At 46.0% G+C, this 24,362-nt stretch overlaps 1 protein-coding gene across 1 annotated transcript in view; it reads right to left on the bottom strand.

The window, feature by feature from the left end:
* LOC146785434 (uncharacterized) overlaps positions 1-12,376 on the bottom strand; it is an 85,861-nt gene extending 73,485 nt beyond the window's left edge. The window contains exon 1 of the mRNA XM_085634489.1: positions 12,135-12,376. Within this exon, the coding sequence (XP_085490615.1) occupies positions 12,135-12,318 (184 nt within the window). The 5' untranslated portion in view covers positions 12,319-12,376. The remainder of the gene's footprint in view (positions 1-12,134) is intronic.
* Between the last annotated feature and the right edge of the window lie 11,986 nt (positions 12,377-24,362).

The raw sequence follows: 24,362 nt of genomic DNA, 5'->3' as shown, positions 1-24,362 counted from the left end.
GAGGCCTGGGCAGGAAGGAGGGAGCAGGGGCAGAGAAGTGATGTGTCGCTGTTTGATAGGGCAAACAGAGACTTCCTGCCAGCCCCCTCCCAATTCTTTAAAAAGAGTTTGCACAGGAAGAGGAGCTCTCTCTGGGGTGTGGTCTGCTGAGGATGACTGGTGCTGGAGCCTGGCACCATGGGCAGCTGGAATGAAGAACCTCCAGATTGGTCCAGGACCCTGACGTGCGCCATAAGGGGAGACCAGGACCAGTGAGCTGAAGCCTGGGCCTCTGCGCAGGGAGAAGAGAGGCCAAGGAGGAGAGCCAGGCGAAAAGGCTGCCGCAGGGAGCCAGTGAAGACAGCTCCCTGCTGAGTTTTCCCTCCTTAAGTCAGGAGGGCAAAGGAAAGTGCCCCAGTGGCTAGGGAGCACCACCAGGAACACAAAGAGGCCAACATGGTGCAGATCGGTTCCCTGGGGGCTGAGATATGCCCCCCAGAAGGTAGGCAACCTTTGACCTCTGGCCAACCAACGACGAAGCGCGTGGGGCTCCGCCGCTGGTCCAGGATATGCCCCCGGGGTGGGTCAGGTCCCGGGTGCTGTCCCCAGCAGAAGATAAGTCGGGGAGTGCCATCGCGCTCCCTGTGAAAATGCCCTGTGGGGTGTTAGGAGCCCACCCTTGCCCCGCCGAAAATGGAGACAGGGGAGCGCCGTCGCGCCCCCCTTGGAATGGTGTGAGGGGCCAGGGATCCCAACTCCGGGCCCCGCTGAAGGCAGGAAGCGCCGTCGCACCCCGCTAATACGGAAGTCGGGAAGCGCAGTCTTGGGGCCTGGGATCCCAACTCCAGGCCCCGAATCCATGAAGCCAAGTCGGGTAGCGCCGTCGAGCTCCCCGTGAAGAATTGCCGAGGGGCCCGGGATGCCAACTCCGGGCCCCAAAGTGAAGGAGGACGCCGGGGGAGTGCCGCCGCACTCCCCTGAGTCCCAGCCGGACTGGCGGGAGTCTCTGTGTCTGCCCGCTGGAGCGGGCAGACCAGAAGAGAGATGCCGGCTCCCGTTGCACTACGCAAGGGTGTTGGCCAGATGGGGAGCCACCGGGGTAGACTCCTCGAGTGTCTCTCCAGCGAGCCTGCGGGGGGGGGGGGGGGGGGGTTCCCGGGTGGGACCGGGACCCTGATGAGGATGAAGAGGTGCCAGGGGACCCGGTGGGACCGGGCCCCCAAAAATCATCCGGAGCAGTCGTGGGTGGGCTCCCCGAGCTGAAATCACTCACCTGGGGGTCCGAGTGGGACCGGGCCCCCCATTGAGGTCTTGAAGCGGTGGGAGGACACCAGGGGCAGCGTGGCTCTCCCTGGAGCAGCGGGAGAGCCGCTGCTATAATATGCACACCCAGGACGAAAAGCGCCTCATAATGCCTTGCAGGTCCGGACCGGCCTGCAAGGGAAAACAGCCTTTTCTCGACTGCTGGTGGCCCTATGAGGATGGGGTCACTGCAACATATGTGCCAAGGTGCAGGGGGAGCTGCAGCAGCAACACAGACTTCCCAGCACGAAGATGTTAAGTTCCTCCCTCAGTCCCTAGGGGACTTGAAAGCAATAACCCCTCAAGGGCTCAGTCAAGCATCAATGGCATCCTATGGCTGGAACTTTTGTTCTTCAGCTGGGGGGGGTGTTTGGGACTGCCACAACGTATGAAGGGCTGAGTTGGGGATGTCTGGAGAAGGGCATCCCCTGGAGGTTAAGAGGTGCAATGGCACCAAAAGTGCATTTACCTAAGATTATTTCTATTGAGGGACTGAAAGTCACATGCGTAATGTGAATTCATAAGCAAAGTGGGGTTATGTTGCCAGATATTCCTGCTAGGGTGTCTGGCTGTATATGCTTAATCCTGTGATTATAACTGTGATGCCTTTTAGGGACTGTGATTGCAATGCTGTACAACTGTTATCAGTGATAAGTACTTAATTTAAATTGATGCCCAAACATGTATTCTTGCTACTGCGTTAGGGGAAAAACAACCTAGGCTGTGAGCCACTAAGACGTAGAGGTGCATACTGTATGGTCAGTATATGATGCTCAGTCAGGGTTATGTGTCCCCAGGGCACATGTACCTATTTTTAATGCTTGTTGAGATGATAGAGTGGATCGTCACTGGGATGGTGCCAGTTGGTCGGGCCCTCGCTTCAGGCTGTGTTAACCCACTGCATTAGGGGGCAAGATGATGTGCATACATGGGAGTGGTGGTACTAGCCTCCACCCACCCCCCTTGCGAGAGGGGTGGAGATGTTATGCAATGTCACAAAGTAATTCCAACAGCTTATTACTAGCCTACACCACCTCCCTTGATTAAGCCTTAGACTGCTCTGCAACGCTACCCTCTGAGAGTCAAGCGCTACAATAGGGTGTTTGGTTCCCAGTGAAGAACAAATGTGACATGTTATTTGTGCAGGCCTCACAGATACTGCCTCGTTTTCCAACAGCCGCTTTGTAAATATAGAGAAGGGCATAGCACCACCAGAACGTCGCTATAAGTGACTTTCTGGTGGCGCTAGTCCCTTGTTAATATACCCCATTTTGCCTCAGGCAGGCAGCGTGTGAGGCAGGCCCAGAGGAAGTAACTGTGTTGATGTGCAATCTCTGGGCCCGGCTTGTTATATTTTATATATGGCTCTGCTCTCATAGGCTCCTTAAGTTATATGGGACCCTCGTGACATCTCGTGCTGTGATTGGACTGCTTGGTGTGTTGTCATGAGCAATTTTTTTCCTGCTCAGACAGGATGCTACCATCCGACACTGGAAACATCACACACTGGCTGGATCATTTGTCACCCGGAAGCCGCCGTGTATAAGACAGACGTTCTACCTCATAGCATGAGAGGTACCCAGAAACAACACCAAATGAGGACAGCTCGGGGTTCGGCTCAGCAGTGGACTGTTCCCAATAGTCAGTGCTGGGAATGGACATTCCTTGTGGGTTTAATACAGCTGCTGCAAACAACGCTTGCCCAACGAGTTCAAAGGAATAATTGTGGGAACATAACTCTGGTGGTTAATGTACTGCAACTGCAGAGATATTCTATACTTTAATTTGTCTTTCAGAGCTCTAAGGATGCAAATAAGGGCTCCTTTTGACAGTGAAGTACTAGTGCTACATAAATCGCTGTCAGTTTAATCACACCATCTTGGTGCAGCGGCTGAGGGACCTGGGAGTGGGAGGAACCGCCCTGGCCCTATTAGCCTCCTTTCTCGAGAGTAGAGAGCACAGGCTGTTCTGGGAGGGTATGAGATCTGATAGTTTCCCCCTTCCCTGTGGAGTGCCACAGGGGTCAGCCCTATCTCCTACTCTGTTCAATCTGTATGTCACACCTCTAGCTGACCTCGTCAGGAAACATGGTTTTACGTTAGTATCATATGCTGATGACTCCCAACTAATTATATCTGTTGCATGCAGATTCCATGCATGCCTCACGGAAATCATGTCAGAATTACTTAAAAATAAACACTGACAAAACAGAGGTGATGGAGTTCGGACCGGGCCTACCCTTGTGGAACCAATCATGGTGGCCGGCAGAGGCGGGAGAAAGTCCGTCCCCTGTAGAGAAGGTCAGAAACCTGGGGGTCCTCTTTGACAGCAGGCTTAACTTTGCTGCTCAAGTTAACAGTGTGAGGAGGACGACGCCGGGCTTACCTCCGGGTCACCCTGGACAGAACACTCCGGCGTCCTGGGTCAACAGAATGCATCCTGGGATTGGAAGTTTGAATCGAGACAACAACCAACGGGCCCCTATGCTGTCTCTTCACAGAGAGACGACGAGAAGAAACCGGAAGAGGGCGGAGATGAACCGGGAAGGGATTCTCCTGTCCCAATGAAAGGAGGACGAACCAGGAAGGTGGGGGTGGTGACCAATAGCGGTGAAGCAGTTCGAGGGAAGGAGAGCAGAGATTACGGAAGACCCGGCGAGAACGACGCGGAGACCCAGGAAGACGCGGAAACTGAAGACGACCGGGAAGAAGACGAGGATTCCAACGACCAGTGGACTGAGGAGTGGTGGTGCCCACCGGAGGAGGCTGGAGAGCGGCCGCAACTCAGGAGAGTTGCGGCGGAGCCGGTGAGTCCTAACGTGTCAGGGGGAGGGTGAGCAGGAGGAGGGAGGTGTATCGGCTGAAGGGCAGGGGTAGCGTGTTGACAGGCTTTGAGTGGCAGAGGTCTTTGTCCGGGGAAACGTTCTGTTTTGTTTTTCCCCTTTAAATGTGGCATTTCTAGGCACCAATACCGGCAGAGAGCCCTATAATTTTCATTCCCTTTTCCCTTCTTCGGCATATGTTCAAACTCCAACTCATAAGACGTTTATTTCCCCCCCCCCCTTTTGAATCACCATATCCTAAGGTTATCCCAGGGCACACCCTCTATACCGACCTTTAATCACTTATCGGTGTGGTGATGGTAAGCGATTGAATTCCTACTTAAACAGAGTACCTGACGGCTCCCTTTTCTCTCCTATTCTATGAGTCTCTGGGGACACACCATCAAGACCAAGGAGGAGCCCGGAACATCTACCTTGAAAGCCCCGTCCAGTTCAACCCAGAGGGAATCTGGAGAAGAACAGGAAGATATAGACTCTGCACAAATTCAAAAATCCATCTCTGACAATAAACAACGTGGTTTTGGGAAATATATTCAGCCTCCTCGCCTGTTTATCAAACCCGCCCTCCCACAAGTGGTGTCAGAAGTGGGATTGTAAGGCAACATGGAGGCGGCATTAGCTAAAATGGCGGAAAACCAGGAACACTTGGGGAAGGTGATGGAACGCTTCCTGACAGTAGTCGAAGAAGATCGGGGAAAGCTGCAACAAGTGCTCACAGGACAGGGTCAGACCCATGGAGCAGCTATGGATAAGATTTCCGAGGCTCTTGGACATCAGAGAGGACCCACCACCCTTCCTTCTGTGGTCCTACAATGCTACGTGAGCGGAGAAGACCCTGACTATTTTTTCAATAATTTTGAGCGGATGGCCACTGCCGCATCATGGCCACCAGATAAATGGGGCCAATATTTGGGACCTCTTCTATCTGGGGACTTGCAGGCGGCATACCAGGCAGCCACAGTCCAAGGGGTGGTACCATATGCCGACATAAAAAGGTGCATTATGGAAAGGTTGGGGGTAGACGATGAGACCTACCGACTGAAGCTACGACAAATGAAGGAAGGACCCCAAGAGACCCCTAGAGCTTTGTATTTTAGGGTAAAAGATATGGCAGATCGCTGGTTAAAACCCGCCACTACAGATAAAGATGGAATCATGGCCAAAATCTATTTGGAACAATATCTGTCCTCACTTCATCCACCCATTCAGAGGTGGGTGCGACAACAGGCTAATTTAACCCTTGAGACCGCCGTCGAAATTGCCAGTGCCTATAACAGGGCCCAAGAGATACACAAGGGACGAGAGGAGTCCACAGGAAAGAAGGGAGGCCCGGGAGTGCATCGTCAGCCCCGTCCACCTTTAGTGAGGAAGCCCGAACCAGTTACCATAATTCCGGGGAACCCCATAATCAGGCCACCACCTATGGGTCCTCAATGTTTGCAATGTGGTGGGATGGGACATATTGCCCGGTTCTGTCCACAAAAGGAAGAACCCATGGAGATCGGTATGGCTCGTAACTACTATTGCTCCCCATCAGAAAGAAAACCCCCACACTATCGTTGTACCGTATCCATGAATGGACAGCCCGTGACAGCCCTTGCAGATACAGGTTGCCTCCACAGTGTGGTTCGACCTCAAGACTTGGGGTCGTGCCTCAGCCCAATTAATGGAACCGTAGCCATACGGTGTGTTCATGGTGATACCAAACCATATCCCACCGCACAGGTACAGATACAACACACCCAGGATCCAGGAACCACTTTAACCGTGGGGCTTTTTCCACGATTACCCGAGCAAGCTATCCTTGGGAACGATTATCCAAAGTTATCTCAATTGCTACATGACAACAAACCTGAAGAAGAAGAATGGTGAGCCACAGCGCCTTTTTCACAGGATAGCGATAAGGAATGGCCACCATCTAAAACCAAGAAGAGCAAGAAACAAAGAAGGGCAGAGAAAGGCAATGGCCCGTTAGTTCTACCGATTATACAAGATGAGAATCCATGGGAAATCGACAGAAGTTTCCATGCGGCACAACGAGAAGATCCAGTGCTACAATAGGCCTGGACTAAGGCCTTAGAGAACGAGGACCCCTTCCATGTATGTCCGTATTTTTTTAAGAAGCAGGGACTATTGTACAGGAAAGGGAGCCCTACTCAGAAACCCCAGTTATTGATCCCAGGTCCATTCAGGGATAAAGTGTTGTATCTAGCCCACAGTCACTTATTGGGAGGACATTTTGGGGTGGAGAAGACCGAAAAACAGATTGTAAAACGGTTTTATTGGCCCGGCATATATCAGCATGTAAAGAAATACTGCAGAGAATGCCCGGTGTGCCAAAGAAACAATAGATACCGTCCTCCCAGAGCGCCCCTCCAACCCCTACCGATTATAAGCGAACCTTTTAGTAGGATAGGTATGGACATAATAGGCCCTTTGTTGCCATCCCGCAGTGGATGTCGTTATGTTCTGGTTTTGGTAGATTATGCTACCAGGTTTCCAGAAGCCATACCTTTACGTAGACCTGATGCCTCTAACATAGCTAAAGCCATGATAACAGTATTTGCCAGGGTGGGTTTCCCAAAAGAGATTCTGACTGACCAAGGGACTCCCTTTGTGTCTCGATTAATGAAACAAGTCTGTGCGCTATTAGGGGTGAAACAAATCAGGACGGCTGCCTATCATCCTCAAACGGATGGGCTAGTCGAAAGGTATAATGCCACTATTAAAGACACCCTCAAGAAACTCCTAGCCCTAGAGTACAGAAAATGGGAGGACATGTTGCCTCTAGCCTTATTCGCAATCAGGTGTAAAGAACAAAAGAGCACAGGGTACTCCCCCTTTGAATCACTCTATGGACATAAACCACGTACCCTGCTAGAAATGGCCCAAGAGAGATGGGAAAAAGAACCAGATGATGCCAGGCCATTGACAGAATTTATTTATTTATTTATTTATGCTCTTGTATAGCGCTGGAAGTCAACCCCCGAATACGTTTCTAATCTACGTATCCATCTAGGTCAAATAAGGACAATTGTAAGGAATAACTTGGAGGAAGCCCAGAAAACTCAGAAAGGACAATATGACAAGGGGACTAAGGTCAGGAGTTTCGAAATAGGGGATTCAGTGTTACTAATGATGGCTTCATCAGATCATAAATTATTGGGGCAATGGCAAGGTCCATACACTATCATCGAAAAGGTATCTCCTGTGACCTACGGGGTTGAGACCGATCCAACGAGACATGTCTCTCAGATTTATCATGTAAATTTGTTAAAGAAATGGGAGGGCCCCGTACCCGCAGATGTTAACACGGCGGACGTATCCATTCCCTCATTTTTTCAGTGTATAGATACCGGTCTTCCACCTGACCTGTTGGACAATCTGGTAAAAGTACTCAGTCCGATACAGGATAAATTTTCATCATCCCCTGGTAGGACCACTTTCCTGGAACATGCTATAAAAACCACCCCAGGGAAACGGGTACGCCTTAGGCCCTACCGTATCCCTGAGGCTCGTCGACAAACCATTAAAGATGAAATACAAAAGATGTTGCAGATGGACATAATCGAGCCCTCTATAAGTGAATGGAATTCACCCATTGTCCTTGTACCGAAGCCAGATGGCTCAGTACGGTTTTGTATTGACTTCAGAGAAGTCAATAAGATATCGGAATTCGACACAGACCCCCTTCCCAGAGTGGACGAAATGGTTGAAAGAATAGGGAAGGCCAAGTATATCAGTACCTTAGATCTGTGCAAAGGCAATTGGCAGATACTCCTCAGAGAACGAGACAGAGAGAAGACAGCCTTCTCTACTCCTGACGGATTATACCAGTACTACCCTTTGGATTACCTGGAGCTCCAGCCACGTTTCAGAGAGCTATGAATGTAATTCTACAACCTCATGAGAGATATGCTGGGGCATATATTGATGACATAATCATTTATAGTGATACCTGGGAACAACATTTGGTACATCTCTTCCAGGTCATACAAAGCTTAGGGCGATATGGCCTCAAAATTAATCCGGCTAAGAGCCATCTAGCAGCCCAAACCGTTCGATATCTTGGATATCTGTTAGGAGAGGGAGTGATAAGACCCCAAACCTCTAAACTAGCTGCCATTTCACAGATACCGTTACCTCAAACAAAAAAAGACCTCCGGACTTTCCTGGGATTACTCGGGTACTATCGTCGGTTTATTCCAAGGTTCTCCCAAATTGCAGCCCCTTTGACTAACTTACTCCATAAATCCGTCAAGACTGAGGAAATATTAAGACGCCCTACTAGGGAAATAGTAGGAGCCTTTGAGTCTTTAAAAACGTCTCTCACATCTGAAACTGTCTTAGTTAGTCCTGACTATTCTTTACCCTTTGTCCTTCAAACTGACGCATCAGATCAAGGAATAGGAGCTGTCTTGTCACAAGAAACACCCCAGGGTGAAAGACCTATCCTATACATAAGTCGTAAGCTTTTTCCCAAAGAGAAAAATTATGCTACCATAGAAAAAGAGGCTTTAGCCATCAAGTGGGCAATAGACACACTGCGATATTATCTCGAGGGTTGAGAGTTTACCTTATACACGGATCATGACCCTCTAGAATGGCTAGCTAGGAATAAGGCCAATAATGAGAGAGTATTGAGATGGTTTTTGTCCCTTCAACCTTATCGATTTCAAACTAAACATAGGAAAGGCAGCGAACAGGGAAATGTAGATTACCTGTCGAGGTTTCCCCAGAACCCCAGTAGAAAGACAGCAAGGGAAAGGGGATGTGAGGAGGACCACGCCGGGCTTACCTTCGGATCACCCTAGACAGAACACTCCGGCGTCCTGGGTCAACAGAATGCATCCTGGGATTGGAAGTCTGAATCGAGACAACAACCAACGGGCCCCTATGCTGTCTCTTCACAGAGAGACGACGAGAAGAAACCGGAAGAGGGCGGAGATGAACCCGGAAGGGATTCTCCTGTCCCAATGAAAGGAGGACGAACCAGGAAGGAGGGGGTGGTGACCAATAGCGGTGAAGCAGTTCGAGGGAAGGAGAGCAGAGATTACGGAAGACCCGGCGAGAACGACGCGGAGACCCAGGAAGACGCGGAAACTGAAGACGACCGGGAAGAAGACGAGGATTCCAACGACCAGTGGACTGAGCAGTGGTGGTGCCCACTGGAGGAGGCTGGAGAGCGGCCGCAACTCAGGAGAGTTGCGGCGGAGCCGGTGAGTCCTAACGTGTCAGGGGACAACGGGGAGGGTGAGCGGGAGGAGGGAGGTGTATCAGCTGAAGAGCAGGGGTAGCGTGTTGACAGGCTTCGAGTGGCAGAGGTCTTTGTCCGGGGAAACGTTCTGTTTTGTTTTTCCCCTTTAAATGTGGCATTTCTAGGCACCAATACCGGCAGAGAGCCCTATAATCTTCATTCCCTTTTCCCTTCTTCGGCATATGTTCAAACTCCAACTCATAAGACGTTTCTTTCCCCCCCCCACCTTTTGAATCACCATATCCTAAGGTTATCCCAGGGCACACCCTCTATACCGACCTTTAATCACTTATCGGTGTGGTGATGGTAAGCGATTGAATTCCTACTTAAACAGAGTACCTGACGGCTCCCTTTTCTCTCCTATTCTATGAGTCTCTGGGGACACACCATCAAGACCAAGGAGGAGCCCGGAACATCTACCTTGAAAGCCCCGTCCAGTTCAACCCAGAGGGAATCTGGAGAAGAACAGGAAGATATAGACTCTGCACAAATTCAAAAATCCATCTCTGACAATAAACAACGTGGTTTTGGGAAATATATTTTAGCCTCCTCGCCTGTTTATCAAACCCGCCCTCCCACAAACAGCTTGACGTCCTTGTGCTTCTTTCTACTGAAGACGTTAAGAAAAATCTTTCCCTACATACCCCAGGAGCTTCACAAAACGGTAATGGTGGCCCTTTTTCTCTCCAAGCTGGACTACTCAAACGCCCTCTTTTGGGGGATAAACAAGTTCCAACTGTTTAAATTATAATCCCGGCAGAATGCGGCAGCCAGGCTGACCTTGGGTTTACACAAAGGGCAACCCATTTCAGATGGGACACGTTCCCTACACTAGTTGCCTATAAAACAACGTATAGATTTTAACCCCTTCAGCGCTGGGCGAATTCCGCCGCGGTGCTGAAGGGTTCGTGCGCGGGCGGGCCCATGACGGAACGGTTCCGTCATGAGCACAGCTCAACCGTGGCTCATGACGGAACCGTTCCGTCATGAGCATGGAAGGGGTTAAAGCACTCACATACATGCACAAGGCAATCTATGGTGGAGCGGCTGAAGACCTTGAAAGCTTCTTCACACCATATGTCCCTTTGCGCGCCCTAAGATCAGCCACCCAAGGCTTGGTCAGAGTACCAAAGATCAAAAGAGAAGGCTGGGGGGGCCGCACAATTACATACTGTGCAGCCAGACTTTGGAACAAGCTGCCCCAGTACATGAGGATTCAATCCCACCTTCAGATCTTTAGAACAAGCATTTGCAATGCAATAGGTCTGGCATTTACGTGAGTTTGAGCTATTGACATTGTAAATGACAATGCCTTTTATTTTTGTTTCTGTTTTTAAAACATAAATAAAAGGCATTGTTATTTACAATGCCAATAGCTCAAACTCGCGTAAATGCGAGACCTATTGCATTGCAAATGCTTGTTTTATATGTGTTTGCTTTAAAAGTGCTCGTGCTTCCAATTGACCCTCAGATGCAATGAAGAGACAGCCGAGGGGCTAAGAGAACAACAATATGGTGTCAGTCACTGAGGTAAAAGGGTGCGTGACACCACTTCATCTAACCCTGGCATTTTGGTGAATAGATGTGTATCAGAGACTCAGTGATGCAGCGTGAAGGGAAGCTCGGCTGTCATGTGCCTTGGTCTTCGCCTGTACTCACTGCACTGACAACCATAAGCTCTGAGTGAGACAGCTCATCACAAAAACACACATGCCACTGAATCATAACAGGCAGAAAACAAAGAGACAAGTAAGGGTGAAGCAAACCAAGCAATGCAGCTGAGATACAGGACTGACAGTGAAGGGCGAAGGGACAGAAAGGTGGCAGGCAGAGGCAGACACGAAAGAGACATCCAGTCTGAAGATCACACAGGGGAGAGGAGAAAAAGATCAACCAGCCAAGGAAGCAGTGGAGGCAGCAACAGACCGGGTGAGATGGGCTGGAAGGACACAAGGAGACTAGAAAACAGGGACAGACGGAACCCTGCTGACAAAGGCAGGGGAAGGGACGATCAGAGGCAGTGAGTACTGGACACCAGGAGCAAACAAGACTCACATGACAAACAAGCGGCCGTGGGGCCGTGAAAGTGAAAGTGATCGCGATCAAACATCAAAGCGGCCGGGACAGTGAAAGCAAATGGTGTGCAGGCTGCCAAATGGTGTGCGCGCCCGGCGCACATGCACGGTATTTGGAGGCCTGAAAGCACTCGTTTGCACTTCCAGACCCCCCATTTACAAGTGCTCTTGCGAGAGCAGCGCTTTGTCTCTGGCGAGACCTACAAAATCTAAAAACCAAGCTCTTTGCAGTTACATAGGCCGCTAAACTACGCCTCCCTTGCCACAGCACCTTTCAGCGCCAAGACGCCTCGGCAATCGAGCACTTTAGAAACATATAAACCTAAACATAATTACTCGACAAATGAACGTGGTATTTTGCAGCACATGCCGTATATTTTACACACAAGAGCAGCTTGAAAAAATGCCTTCCGAGTTCATTGCTCAAAAGCGGGCATTTAGGAGTTCACGCATACTTCCTTGTTTCGTTTTATTCGTCAGTGTCACTTTAAATGGCACACATTTGGCATTGGAGTGTCAGTTAGAAGCACACCGAAACCATGCAAATGTCACATGTAAGCAATTTAAAGCTGAGAAGCTATGTGCAGCTTCCACCTTCACGATGAGCGAATACATCGAAAACAAAACCTTTCTGACAGTGATTTACATTTCGTTAAAACAGATTCAAAACGCACCGTACCTGCAATGTCGTCTTTTCCCTGGACAAAGTTCATTTCAGCCTGATCCACGTGACTGGGCGTCGGTGCGTCCATGGAACCGAGGGCTTGGATAGAGTCGAACTGACCGTGAAGAGGCTCCGATCGGGGCGCTTGTTCGGATATAACCCGCTTTCGAGCTGTCAGTTTGGTACAACCTGTATGCATGCAGAAAGTAACTGCAGTCGGCGAGGACTCCCCCGCCTCTTTGAAAATTCTTGGAAGAGATCTACACTTTCACTTTCAATCTGACTCTGTGTTTATTCTGTCGCTTCAGAGAAATGGTCGGTTTCTTGTAAATGTAGATCTGGAAATCACTTGGATTGTCTAGCCAGATGTTCTGGCAAGCTTGTTAACCCTACAGTTGCCATTTTTTAATACATGCATTTGCAAAACCAATAGGTCTGGCTTGCATTTTGCGTCCTGACTGAGACGTTATAAATAAAAAGCCTGCAGCTGTGAAAACAACAATAAAGAAGTGAATTGTTTTGTTTTTGTGTGCAAAGCATCTATGAGATAGGGCGGCATATTTACAAGCCCCTTGCGCCACCGGAGTGTCATTTTTTAGGTCTCGCCTGACCCAGCGCATGCGCTGGTCTGGCGAGACTTATTGAGAGGGCTCCAAAAAGTGCTACCAGGCCAGCCTAGAGCTGCAGTGCATGTGCACGGCCGCGCGCGCCGCACTTTACCGCGATTACTTTCACTTTTGCGGCCACAGGGCCGCTTTGCATAGCCAATAGGTGTCGCTTTTGGGACCTTATAAGTATTTAGTTATGCAACTATTGCATGGCTAAACACTTATAAGGTCCCAAAGGCGAGACCTATTGGCTATGCCAATGCTTGTTTTTTTTTAGCTTGGGTGGCACAAAGTGCAGGCCCATCTCTACAAGGTCACGCAAAGTCAAAGCCACCCAGCGTGGCTTTTCAAGGCCTTGTAGCTACGGAGCAAGGCGAGGCAGCGCAAGTCAAGCCTTGCTTTACCTGTGTGAAAGAGGCGTTCCATAGCCTCATTTACTAGGACTGCTGCAACGCAGCGATTTGTCAGAAATCACGGCGATAAGTAATTTTTTAATGCCATGGTAGCACCATATTTACGATACGGCACACCATGTCGTAAGGAAAAGGCATGAGTTAAAAAAACTGATGCATTGGTGGGGAGGGATGATGCAGCGGAAAGTGACGCAGCGGCTAGAAAAGTGATATATGGCTGATTTCGGGCTTACGGCAAGCTCAACTTCAGCTACGCATTACAAACAGAGGCCATACGTCGTTTCTAACTGGCGCATATGGCACAATGCATCAGAAATATTGTACAGAGTGTAATGGTGCCAAAGTCACCTGGGACATCATATCATAGGTCCTAGATTTAAAGCATACAAGTGTGAAATATGGCTATGTGTCACATTGCAGTGGGCATAGTCTACTTATGTGTAAGATACCTAAGTATGTGTGACGTGTTGAGTGAAACAGTATTGTGAGTGGATACATGTAAGTAAAGTGATGTAAACTGACAGGTCCTGTGTTACCTACTTTATGTGAGTATTTACCTCTGTCCCAGGTGGCTCAAGGGGTACAACAACATGTTTGATGCATGTGTAGGCACACTACTAGTTGAGGGGTTGTGATGTAATGACTAAAGTGTTTTAAGTGAATTCAGCTGGTTGGAAACCTAGTTCACAGCAAATGCAAAATTCTTAAGACTGGGTATTTGAGTCGCAGGAATTTTGAAGCATTGCAGGCTGTATGTGACGATTGCATCACTTTCTCTAAAACTCATAAATACAGCAGCGTCAGTTTTATGATTGAAAATAAAAGGGAACCCCTACCTTGTATATGATTAATGCAGCTCATTCAGACTCCGGAACAAGTTGACGCACTGCAACGAAAATTAATGTCTCTTCCTAGATGCATCACTTTGTAAATATGGAGCAAAGAAAGTGCCGCTGGTGCATCAAAAATAGTGACGGGGAGCAAGCTTTGTGTATATAAGCTCCCATGGGTGTTGCCGTGGGTGTTCCCACTCAACACCCATGGAATTTGACACTGCCCCAGATTCTGGGGCAGCGCCAAAACATTGTGCCTCAGAAGAGCAGAGGGAACGAGGAGAAATGGAGAGGAGTTGGCTTAACGGCTAGGACGGTCGACCTCTTATCTGGGGAACTGGGTTTGAGTCTCGGCAATGACGCTGAGCATCCTGTGATTCTGGGCAAATCACTCAATCTCCCCGTGCCTAACAAAAAAAACTGAATGTGTCCTCATGTAATGCAACTGGTGCTATGTAAAGCGCTCTGATACCCGATTCGGGTCAAGTTCGCACTATATGAAACTCTGTTAAATAAAAATTAAAAAAATAAACAACAATGTTTTCATTTCTCCTTTTTTTCCTCTTTCTATGTGTGCTGCATTCTGCAGCACACATAGAAAGAGGAAACACCTCTTGTGATTATTTTCATGCAGGAAGGTGCCCCTTCCTGCACAAAGACAATACTGCCACCGACCCACACACCCTTGCACCATGATGCAATATATACGCTGACACTGGCTGTGAAGACAGGTATATACTGTATCTTATAAGTACGGTGCATTCCTATCCTTACGAATTGGCATAGGGCTGCACAGAAAGAAGCCTTGCGGCAGGGCCGGCTCTAGGGGGGTGCAACTGGTGCCACGGCAACGGGTGCTGACTTCAGGTGGGGGCGCCCTGTTTGCACATATATTATGGTTTTAAAAACAGCTGCTGCCCTGTTCCTTCTCTCCAGCAATTTTGAGGTAACAATAAAAATGTCAAGATAACTCCAGTGATTAATGTTCTTCCTGGAGAGAGATTGAGTTTTGTCTACTGGAAGTTTTGACTCCTCGTAAGGTAGCGCAGAGGGTTAATATACCTGCAAAGAACGTTTACCATGCAGATCAAAAAGTGCATATAATGGAAATAGGTCAGTGTGTTACTGCTTTTGTCAGTGAGTTCCTTTTGTTACTTGCAGTTTACAAGTTAATATCGTAATATAGAACAGTGAGCTATGAACTGTGATCAAACAGCTGCATGCAAACTGCAAGCTATAGATTGGAGCGTTATGATGTTTCCCCAGGTTTTCATTATCCTAATGTTGCAAAAGGGATTTATTTGTAGAAATCAATTCTTACTATTAAAGAGAACACCCAACCATGGTGTTACTTTTTAAAATCTGAGTTTGCGCTACTCTAGAATAAGCACTATTTAACTATACTGTCTACCAGTATGGATGACATGTGACTCCTACGCCTTGTAGTCTTCTGTCTTATGTAACATTTCCTATACACTGATTTACAGATGTATGATTGATTGTCTCTAGGTAATGTGTGTGTGATGTAAAGAGCTCTGACACCCTACACTGGTATGAGTGTTACTATAAAATTAATTAAATGCGTCTGAGAGACAGTGTGGTTATAGAGACTTGAAGGGCACTGTTAAAGGGAATTCATGGCGGAGGTGGTCATTAGGGGGGCGCCAACAAACATTGTCGCACCGGGCACCACCAGCGCTAAAGCCAGCCCTGCCTTGCTGCTCTGCCTTATGCCAATTTCTTTGTAAATATGCCCCAAAGAATTAAAGGGCTCATTTACAATGAGCTTGTGCCGCCGTTACGTCATATTTTTTTGGACACACTGACAGGGGTTTCTGTGCTCCATAATTACAAGGTGACGCATCTAGGCAGATGCGCCACTTTTTGTCAGCCTGCACCAGTTTTTATCTTTGTTGGAATAGGCTGCATCCCGTTATAATTAATATATGCAAGGTAGGCGTTCCAAAGTAAAATCCCCCGTTAAACCGACACAGTGTTATTTATGACTTTTGGAAAAGTGATACATTGTTGGGAAGCAGGCAGCTATGTTTGCAATTTGTCAAACTTCCTACACCTCTACAACCCAGCCGTAGGAATGACGCATTGGCTGTGGCATAGGAATCTGACCTGATGAAGTCACTTCCAACAATGTAATCTGCAAGGAAATTACATCCCCTTAACAGGTACGTGCACACATAAGATAGGTAACACAGTAAATGTCACATTACACAACATTAATGGCTTGTATCCACACACATAGTAGTCTCACACAATATGTCACACATACGTAAGTAAAGTGGTACACAGAAGTACACTTTGCCCACTTGTATAGAAGACATACAGGACCAATGTAATAGAGTCCAAGGTGAGTTTTTCACCTTTTCATACTCTATTATATTGGTCCTTATACAGTAGGCTACTTGGGTCAGTCAATACTGACGTATCGCCTCTGTTTTTTGATGCATTGCTTTAGTTGCATCAGTTTTATGACCAACAATAGCAATGCACCACTTTTGGGCCTCATGCCTTGCGGCATCCTTCCCGCATATAGGTCAGTATTTCTGACACAACTGTGGGTCCTGGCGCCTTGGAGTCCCATATTGTAAATAAGGCACATCCATGGCATTGCAAGGATTTTTGCTGCAGCCGCAAGTAAATTTGAGGCATCGATTCATTACCACAGAGTTGCATCATTTCATGTAAATAAGGCCCTAAGTGGTAGATTTACAAATATTTTGTGCTGGGTTTGTGTCAGAAGAGTGATGCTAAGCAGCACAAAATATTTTTTTCCTAATTTATTTTTCAGTGCCAAACTTATTTTGCACTGGAAAGTACCCAGAAAGTAACACATAGTAGCGCGCAGCACTGCCTTGCGTTACTTAGCGCCAAGGGAGCGATGTATGGGTGATACATGGGCGTTCCCATGCTACCACCCATGCCTTATGACGCCAAACCCTATATTAAAACAATAGGAGACAGGGTTTAGCGCCAAAAGTTAATGTCATTTCAAAACAGGGGTTAAGAGTAGAAATGTTTTTATTTCTCCTTTCTATTCCGACTTTGCATGCGTGTTGCACTGTGCAGCACACCTACAAAGTAGGAAAAGTTTTAAAGTGCGTTTAGCTATAGTATTTTTTACAGAAAGGGTACCATTCCTGTGCAACATCCATGGTAGACTCAGGCACGCACCCTAGCAGTATGGTGCAAAGGTATTTGCCTGGCACTTGGTAGCTGAAATCAGGACCTGCATTAGGGAGAGTGGAGGAGAGAGCCATATCTCTGAAGAAATGGTGTTCTCCTGCTCCCTCCCTGTCATGCAACATAGTGCAGCATTTTGGGCTGCGGCGTTCCGTGACTGTTTTTGAAAATCTGGCCCTTTTCAGAGAGCCTATCCAGTGCAAAATAGTCTCAGCACTTTATAGATGGCGGAAGAACACCAACCAGCCAATAGCATAAGGTGAAGAAATATTTTCCTTGGTCCACTTGATCTATATTTTAAAGTCCGGGACACAATAAGTCATGTAGAAGGCTGAGCTGTCAAGCCAATCCATAAAAAGCAGAAGAGACACAATCATACCTGATTTTTCGCAGTAACTGGAACTACTATCCCATTCAACAATATTGTTGCTTGCTGCCCAGGCATGCCACGAGTGAGTAACAAAATTACAGTGGCGTAATGTTTCCCAGAAACATAAGGTTTGGAAACAATGCCAATGTCACTGAGCAAGCCAGCTATCTCTTTATAAGAGTGTTCGATGAAATATAATCAGTTTTTTGGTTTTACAAAAGAGATCTAATTGTAAACGTTTCATGCACATCTAATCGTTTTTGAAGGCCAACGAGGGGCGTAGATTAGTCTCTGAGATTCCGGAGTGTGAATCTCAAATTTCCAAACTAATCAGCAATGTTCTGTAGGGTAGAAGGTGAGAAAACCAAGGCTTATGATGAACTGTTTCCATAAGTTGGAGGGTCAGTACTGATTTGCATTAGGTTGACCCCTGTCTATACTGGCACAATGGGCAAAAACTGATGGGTTTGAATGCTACCCCAAATGATTGTCAATGGTTAGTCTAATTGCAAGCTTTCATCGCATGACCTTTTGGGTATTTGATTGCCATTGTATGGCTGGAAATCTGAACTAAAGCAAAAAAGAAGAAATGATGGACGAACTGCTGAACAATGCAAACATTCACCCCCAGTCACAAAGATCTGGGTTTAATCCATTATTTTGTTCCTCACCATGCCGCCCCAGTTTAGATCCTGTTAACTGGAAATCAGTATTGACCTTTCTCATAGGAACAGTCCACCCTGAACTGCCAAGCCAGGTCCTCCCTGGACCAGAGACAAGTATCACCCCTCATAAGCCAGGCTAACTTGAATCCAGGGACACAGGGAGCACTGGATCCACAACTGGGCATACCCTTCCCACTTAGGGCGACAAAAGCAAAAAGAGAGAATGATGGACGGAATACTGAACAATGCAAACATTCAGCCCCAGTCACAAAAATTTGGGTTTCATCCATTGTTTGTTTGCTCACGCCGCCCCACTTTGGACCCAGCCATTTGCAAATCAGTTTTAACCCTACTCCTCATGGGAACAGTCCAGCCAGAACAGTCAAGCAAGGGCCTTCCAGGCCCAGAGACAAGCATCATGGGACCGGTTTCAGGGTATCACTCCTCATCCTCCAGGCTAGCTTGATACCAGTGGCACATTGAGCATGTCTGGGCATAACCTTCCTACTTAGGGTGACAAAAGCAAAAAGAATAAATGATGCACAGAATGCTGAACAATGAAAACATTCACACCCAGTCACATAGATCTGGTCAAATTAATTGTTTTTTTGCTTACCAAGCCTCCCCAGTTTGGACCCAGCCATATGCAAATCAATCTTGACTCTGCTCATTATGGGAAAAGTCCAGCCCAAACTACCAGGCATCCTGGGACAGGTTTCGGGGTATCACCCCTCATCAGCTTGGCTAGCTTGAATCCAGTGGCACAGTGAGCATGGGACCCACGTCTGGGCATACCCTTCCCACTTTGGGTGACAAAAGCAAAAATAACAAATGATGGACAGAATGCTGAACAATCAAAACATTCACCACCAGTCAAAGAGATCTAGTAAAATTCCTTGTTATTTTGTTCACCACGCTCAGTTGGGACCCAGCCATATGCAAAACAGTCTTGACCCTGCTCCTCATGTAAAGAGTCCATCCCTAACTGACAAGCCAGGTCCTCCCTCGACTGGAGACAAGAATCCTGGGACTGATTTTGGGATGTCACCTCTCATCAGCCTGGCTAGCTTGAATCCAGTGGCACAGTGAGCACAGGACCCACGTCTGGGCAAACCTTTCACAGTTAGGGTGACAAAAGCAAAAAGAACAATTGATAGATGGAATGCTTAACAATGTAAACATTCACCCTCAGTCATAAAGATCTGGGTTTAATCCATAATTTGTTTGCTCCACGTCAGGGCTTATACTCAGGGAAACAAAAGCAAAAAGAACAAATGATGGTCGAAATGTTGAACAATGGAACCATTCACCCCCAGTCACAAAGATCTGTGCTTAATCCATATTTTTTTTTATCACTACCCCTTTCCAGTTTGGACCCTGCCATGTGCAAATCAGTCTTGACCCTGCTGCTCATGGGAACAGTTGAGCCCGAAATATCAAGCCAGTTCCTCCCTGGAACAATGACAAGCATCCTTGGACAGCTTTCGGGGTATCATCCCTCTTCATCTAGACAATCTTGAATCCAGTGGCACAGTGAGGACAGGAACATTGTCTGGGCGTACCCTTCCCACTCAGGGCAACAAAAGAAAAAAGAGCAAAGGCTGGACTGAATGCTGAACAATGCACACATTCCCTCCAGTCACAAAGATCAGAATTTAATCCATTATTCTTTAGATCACAAGGCGCCCCAGTTTGGACCCAACCATTTGCAAATCAATCCTGAACTTGTTTCTCATGGGAATTGTCCTGCCCAAAACACCAAAAAGGTCACCATTTGATCGGACACAAGCATCAAGGGACCGGTTTTGGGGCATCACATCTCAGCATCCAGGCTAGCTGGAATTCAGTGGCACATTGAGCAAGGGGCCCACATCCGGGCATACCCTTCCAGATTAGGGCGACAAAAGCAAAAACAACAAATCATGGCTGAAATGCTGAACATTACAGACATCCACCCCCAGTCACAAACATCTGTGTTTAATCCATCGATTTTTGCCCACCATGGCACCCCAGTTTGTACCCAGCCATATCCAAATCAGTCTTGACCCTGCTCCTTATGGGAACAGTTTAGCCCAAACTGCCAAGCCACATCCTTCCCGGACCACAGACAAGCATCCTGGGACTGGTTTTAGAATATGACCCCTCATCAACCAGGCTAGCTTTCATCCAGTGGCACAGTAAGCACGGGACCATTGCTACTTAAGGCGACCAAGACAAAAAAAACAAGGATGGATGTTATAATGAACAATGCAAACAGTTACCCCCAGTCACAAAGATCCATGTTTGATCCATCATTTTTTAACTCACAATACCTCCCCAGTTTGGATCCAGCCATATACAAATTAGCCTTGAACCTGCTCCTCATGGAAGCAGTCCAGGGCATTCTGCCAAGCCAGGTCCTCTGTGTCCGGAGACAAACATCCTGGGACCAGTTGCAGGGCATCACCCCTCATCTGCCAGGATAGCTTGAATCCAGTGGGACAGTGAGCACGGGACCCATGCCTGGGCACACGCCTCCCATTTCGGGCCACAAAAGGAAAAAGAACAAATGATGGACGGAATGCAGAACAATGCAAAAATTCACCCTGTCACTAAGATCTGGGTTTAGTCCATCGTTTCTTTGCTCACCATGCCTTCCCAGTTTGGACCCAGCCATATGCAAATTAGTTTTAACCCTGCTGCCAATGTGAACTGTCCTGCCAAAAGTGCCAAGCCTGGTTCTCCCTGGACCAGAGAGAAGCACTCTGGGACAGGTTTCGGGGTATCACCCCTCATTAGCCAGGCTAACCTGAATCCAGTGGCACAGTGGGCACGGAACACACATCAGGGCATGCCCTTCCACTTAGGGCAACAAAGCAAAAAATGACAAATGATGGACAGAATGTAGAACAATGGAAACATTCACCCCCAGTCACATAGACCTGGGCTTAATCCATTATGTTTTTTGCTCACCACCCCTTCCTAGTTTGGACCCAGCCATATGAAAATCAGTCTTGACCCTGCTGCTCATGGAAACAGCCCAGCCCGAAATTACAAACCAGGTCCTCCCTGTGCCAGAGACAAGCATCCTGGGACAGATTTCGAGATATCAGCCCTCTTCAGCCAGACTAGCTTGAATCCAGTGACTCTATGAGCACAGGACCGATGAATGGGAATACCCACCCACTTAGACAGACAAAAGGGTTCACTGACAGAACATTGACACCCAAAACATCCCCATATCACAATATCGAGTCATAAATATTGATGTCAAAAATATCAACATCCTATATTTATAAAGGTATGTGCAAAAATATCGAGAAAGAAATATTGATGACTTAAATATAGATGTAAAAAAGATTGTTTATATATATATATATATATATATATATAAAAATAATAATAATATATTAAATAATAGACTTATAAAAAACATTCATATACATTTTAACAGAAATAACAAACTTAACTTAAAAATGTAAATACAAATATATCATAATTATTATATATATTTACTGTAAAACAATTGATAAGCTATTAATTTAAACTTATTTTATAATTTTAAAAATTTATAAAAATGTAATATCAATAACATAAAAATTATGTTAAAGAAACATTCTATTATTTCTTAAAACATTAAACTATTTAAAAATAAATAAACTTACATTTCCCACTCCAGTCAATGCAACAGTAGGGAAAGTGTTGGATAGTGGAGGGATAAAATGTACTATTCCCACTCCAGTCAGGGCAACAGTAGGGAAAGTGTTGGATAGCAGAGGGGTAAAAATTACTATCCCACTCCACTAAGTGCAACAGTAGGGAAAGTGTTGGATAGCGCAGGGGTAAAAATACTATTCCCACTCCAATTAGTGCAACAGTAGGGAAAATGTTGGATAGCAGAGAGGTAAAAATTACTTATCCCAATGCAGTCAGTGCAACAGTCGGAAAAGTGTTGGATAGAAGAGGGGTAAAAATTACTATTCCCACTCCAATGAGTGCAACAGTAGGGAAAATGATGGATAGCAGAGGGGTAAAAATTACTATTTCCAATTCAGTCAGTGCAACAGAAGGGAAAGTGTTGGATAGCAGAGGGGCAAAAATTACTATTCCCACTCCAGTGAGTGCTACAGTAGCGAAAGTGTTGGATAGCGGAGGGGTAAAAATTACTATTCCCACTCCAATGAGTGCAACAGTAGGGAAAGTGTTGGATAGCGGAGGGGTAAATTTACAATTCCCACTCCAGTCAGTGAAACAGTAGGAAAAGTGTTGGATAGTGGAGGGGTAAAAAATACTATTCCCACTCCAGTGAGGGCAACAGTAGGGAAAGTGTTGGATAGTGGTTGGATAAAATGTACTATTCCCACTACAGTCAGTGCATCAGTAGGGAAAGTGTTGGATAGCAGAGGGTTAAAAATTACTATTCCCACTCCAGTCAGTGCAACAGTAGGGAAGTGTTGGATAGCTCACGGTTAAAAATACTATTCCCACTCCAATTAGTGCAACAGTAGGGAAAATGTTGGATAGCAGAGAGGTACAAATTACTATTCTCACTCCAGTCAGTGCAACAGTAGGGAAAGTGTTGGATAGCGGAGAGGTAAATATTACTATTCCAACTCCAGTAAGTGCAACAGTAGGGAAAATGTTGGATAGCAGAGGGGTAAAAATTACTATTCCCAATTCAGTCAGTGCAACAGTAAGAAAAGTGTTGGATAGCGGAGGGGTACAAATTACTATTCTCACTCCAGTCAGTGCAACAGTAGGGAAAGTATTGGATAGCAGAGAGGTAAATATTACTATTCCAACTCCAGTAAGTGCAACAGTAGGGAAGTGTTGGATAGTGGAGGGGTAAATAGTACTATTCCCACTCCAGTGAGTACAACAGTAGGGAAAGTTTTGGATAGCGGAGAGGTAAAAATTACTATTCCCACTCCAATGAGTGCAACAGTAGGGACAATTTTGGATACCAGAGGGGTAAAAATTACTATTCCCAATTCAGTCAGTTCAACAGTAGGAAAAGTGTTGGATAGCGGAGGGGTAAAAATTTCTATTACATATAAATATGTCAAGAATTTAAATACAAATATATTTATTATTATACATTAAAAAAATATTATAATGTTAAATACATATCACAAATACTTACAAATATTATATTAAAGAAAATAGAAAAATATTTTTTAAACAAATGTTTTTGGTTAGAATGTATTTATAAACAAAAACATTATTATATACATTTATTTTATTTACATCCTACCCTATAATACCACACAATTCACAACCCACATCTAAATTAAAACTAAAATGTAATCATAATAACATAAATAATTATCAATTAAATGAATATAATTAATTAAAAAACAAATTAAAACACATAAAAATTAATTAACTTCCCACCCTTTACCCCTAAAACCACCACCCACACCTAAAATTAATTACACAATTCCCATATTTAATTTTCAATTATTGAAATAATATAAACATTAACATCTAATCATTAATTCATTAAAAATAAAATACTTCCCACCCTTTAACCCTATAAACTCCACAACCAGCACCTAAAAATAATTACACAATTTCCATTTAATTTTCAATTAATTACAATTAGCAACGAATTAATAATTAATTTAAAATAATGACTTCCCACCCTTTACCCCATAAACCCCGCAACCTGCACCTAAAATTAATTACACAATTCCCACATTTAATTTTCAATAACTAAATAATATTATTTAACAAATTATTAATTCATTAAAAAGAAATTGTTTCCCACCCTTTACCCCATTAATCCCCACAACTTGCACCTACAATTAATTACACAATTTCCATATTTAATTTTCAATTAATTAATAACTAACAAATAATTATTAATTAATTAATAATTAATTACTTCCCACCCTGTACCCCTATAAACCTCAATACCCTCACCTAAAATTAATTAAACAATTTCCATATTTAGGTGCCGATTCCGATCCGTTAAAACCCGGGTACGAACCGTTGGACGGAGCGTTTTCTCCGTCCGACTCGTACCCTGGAAAAAAACCTTACAAACATGCAAGTACGATTCGTACGGAAACACCATTTCTGTATGAATCGTAAAAACCACCGACCGACAAAAACATACCCACAATTCTGATCCGGGACACCGCGGACGTGACGTCCAGACGGAGTCAGGCAGCG

The sequence above is a fragment of the Triturus cristatus genome, chromosome 11 (genome assembly GCF_964204655.1).
Source record: "Triturus cristatus chromosome 11, aTriCri1.1, whole genome shotgun sequence".
NCBI classification, from domain to species: Eukaryota; Metazoa; Chordata; class Amphibia; order Caudata; family Salamandridae; genus Triturus; species Triturus cristatus.
The sequence above is the reverse complement of the archived record's forward strand: the minus strand, read 5'-3'. Positions and strand labels throughout refer to the sequence as shown.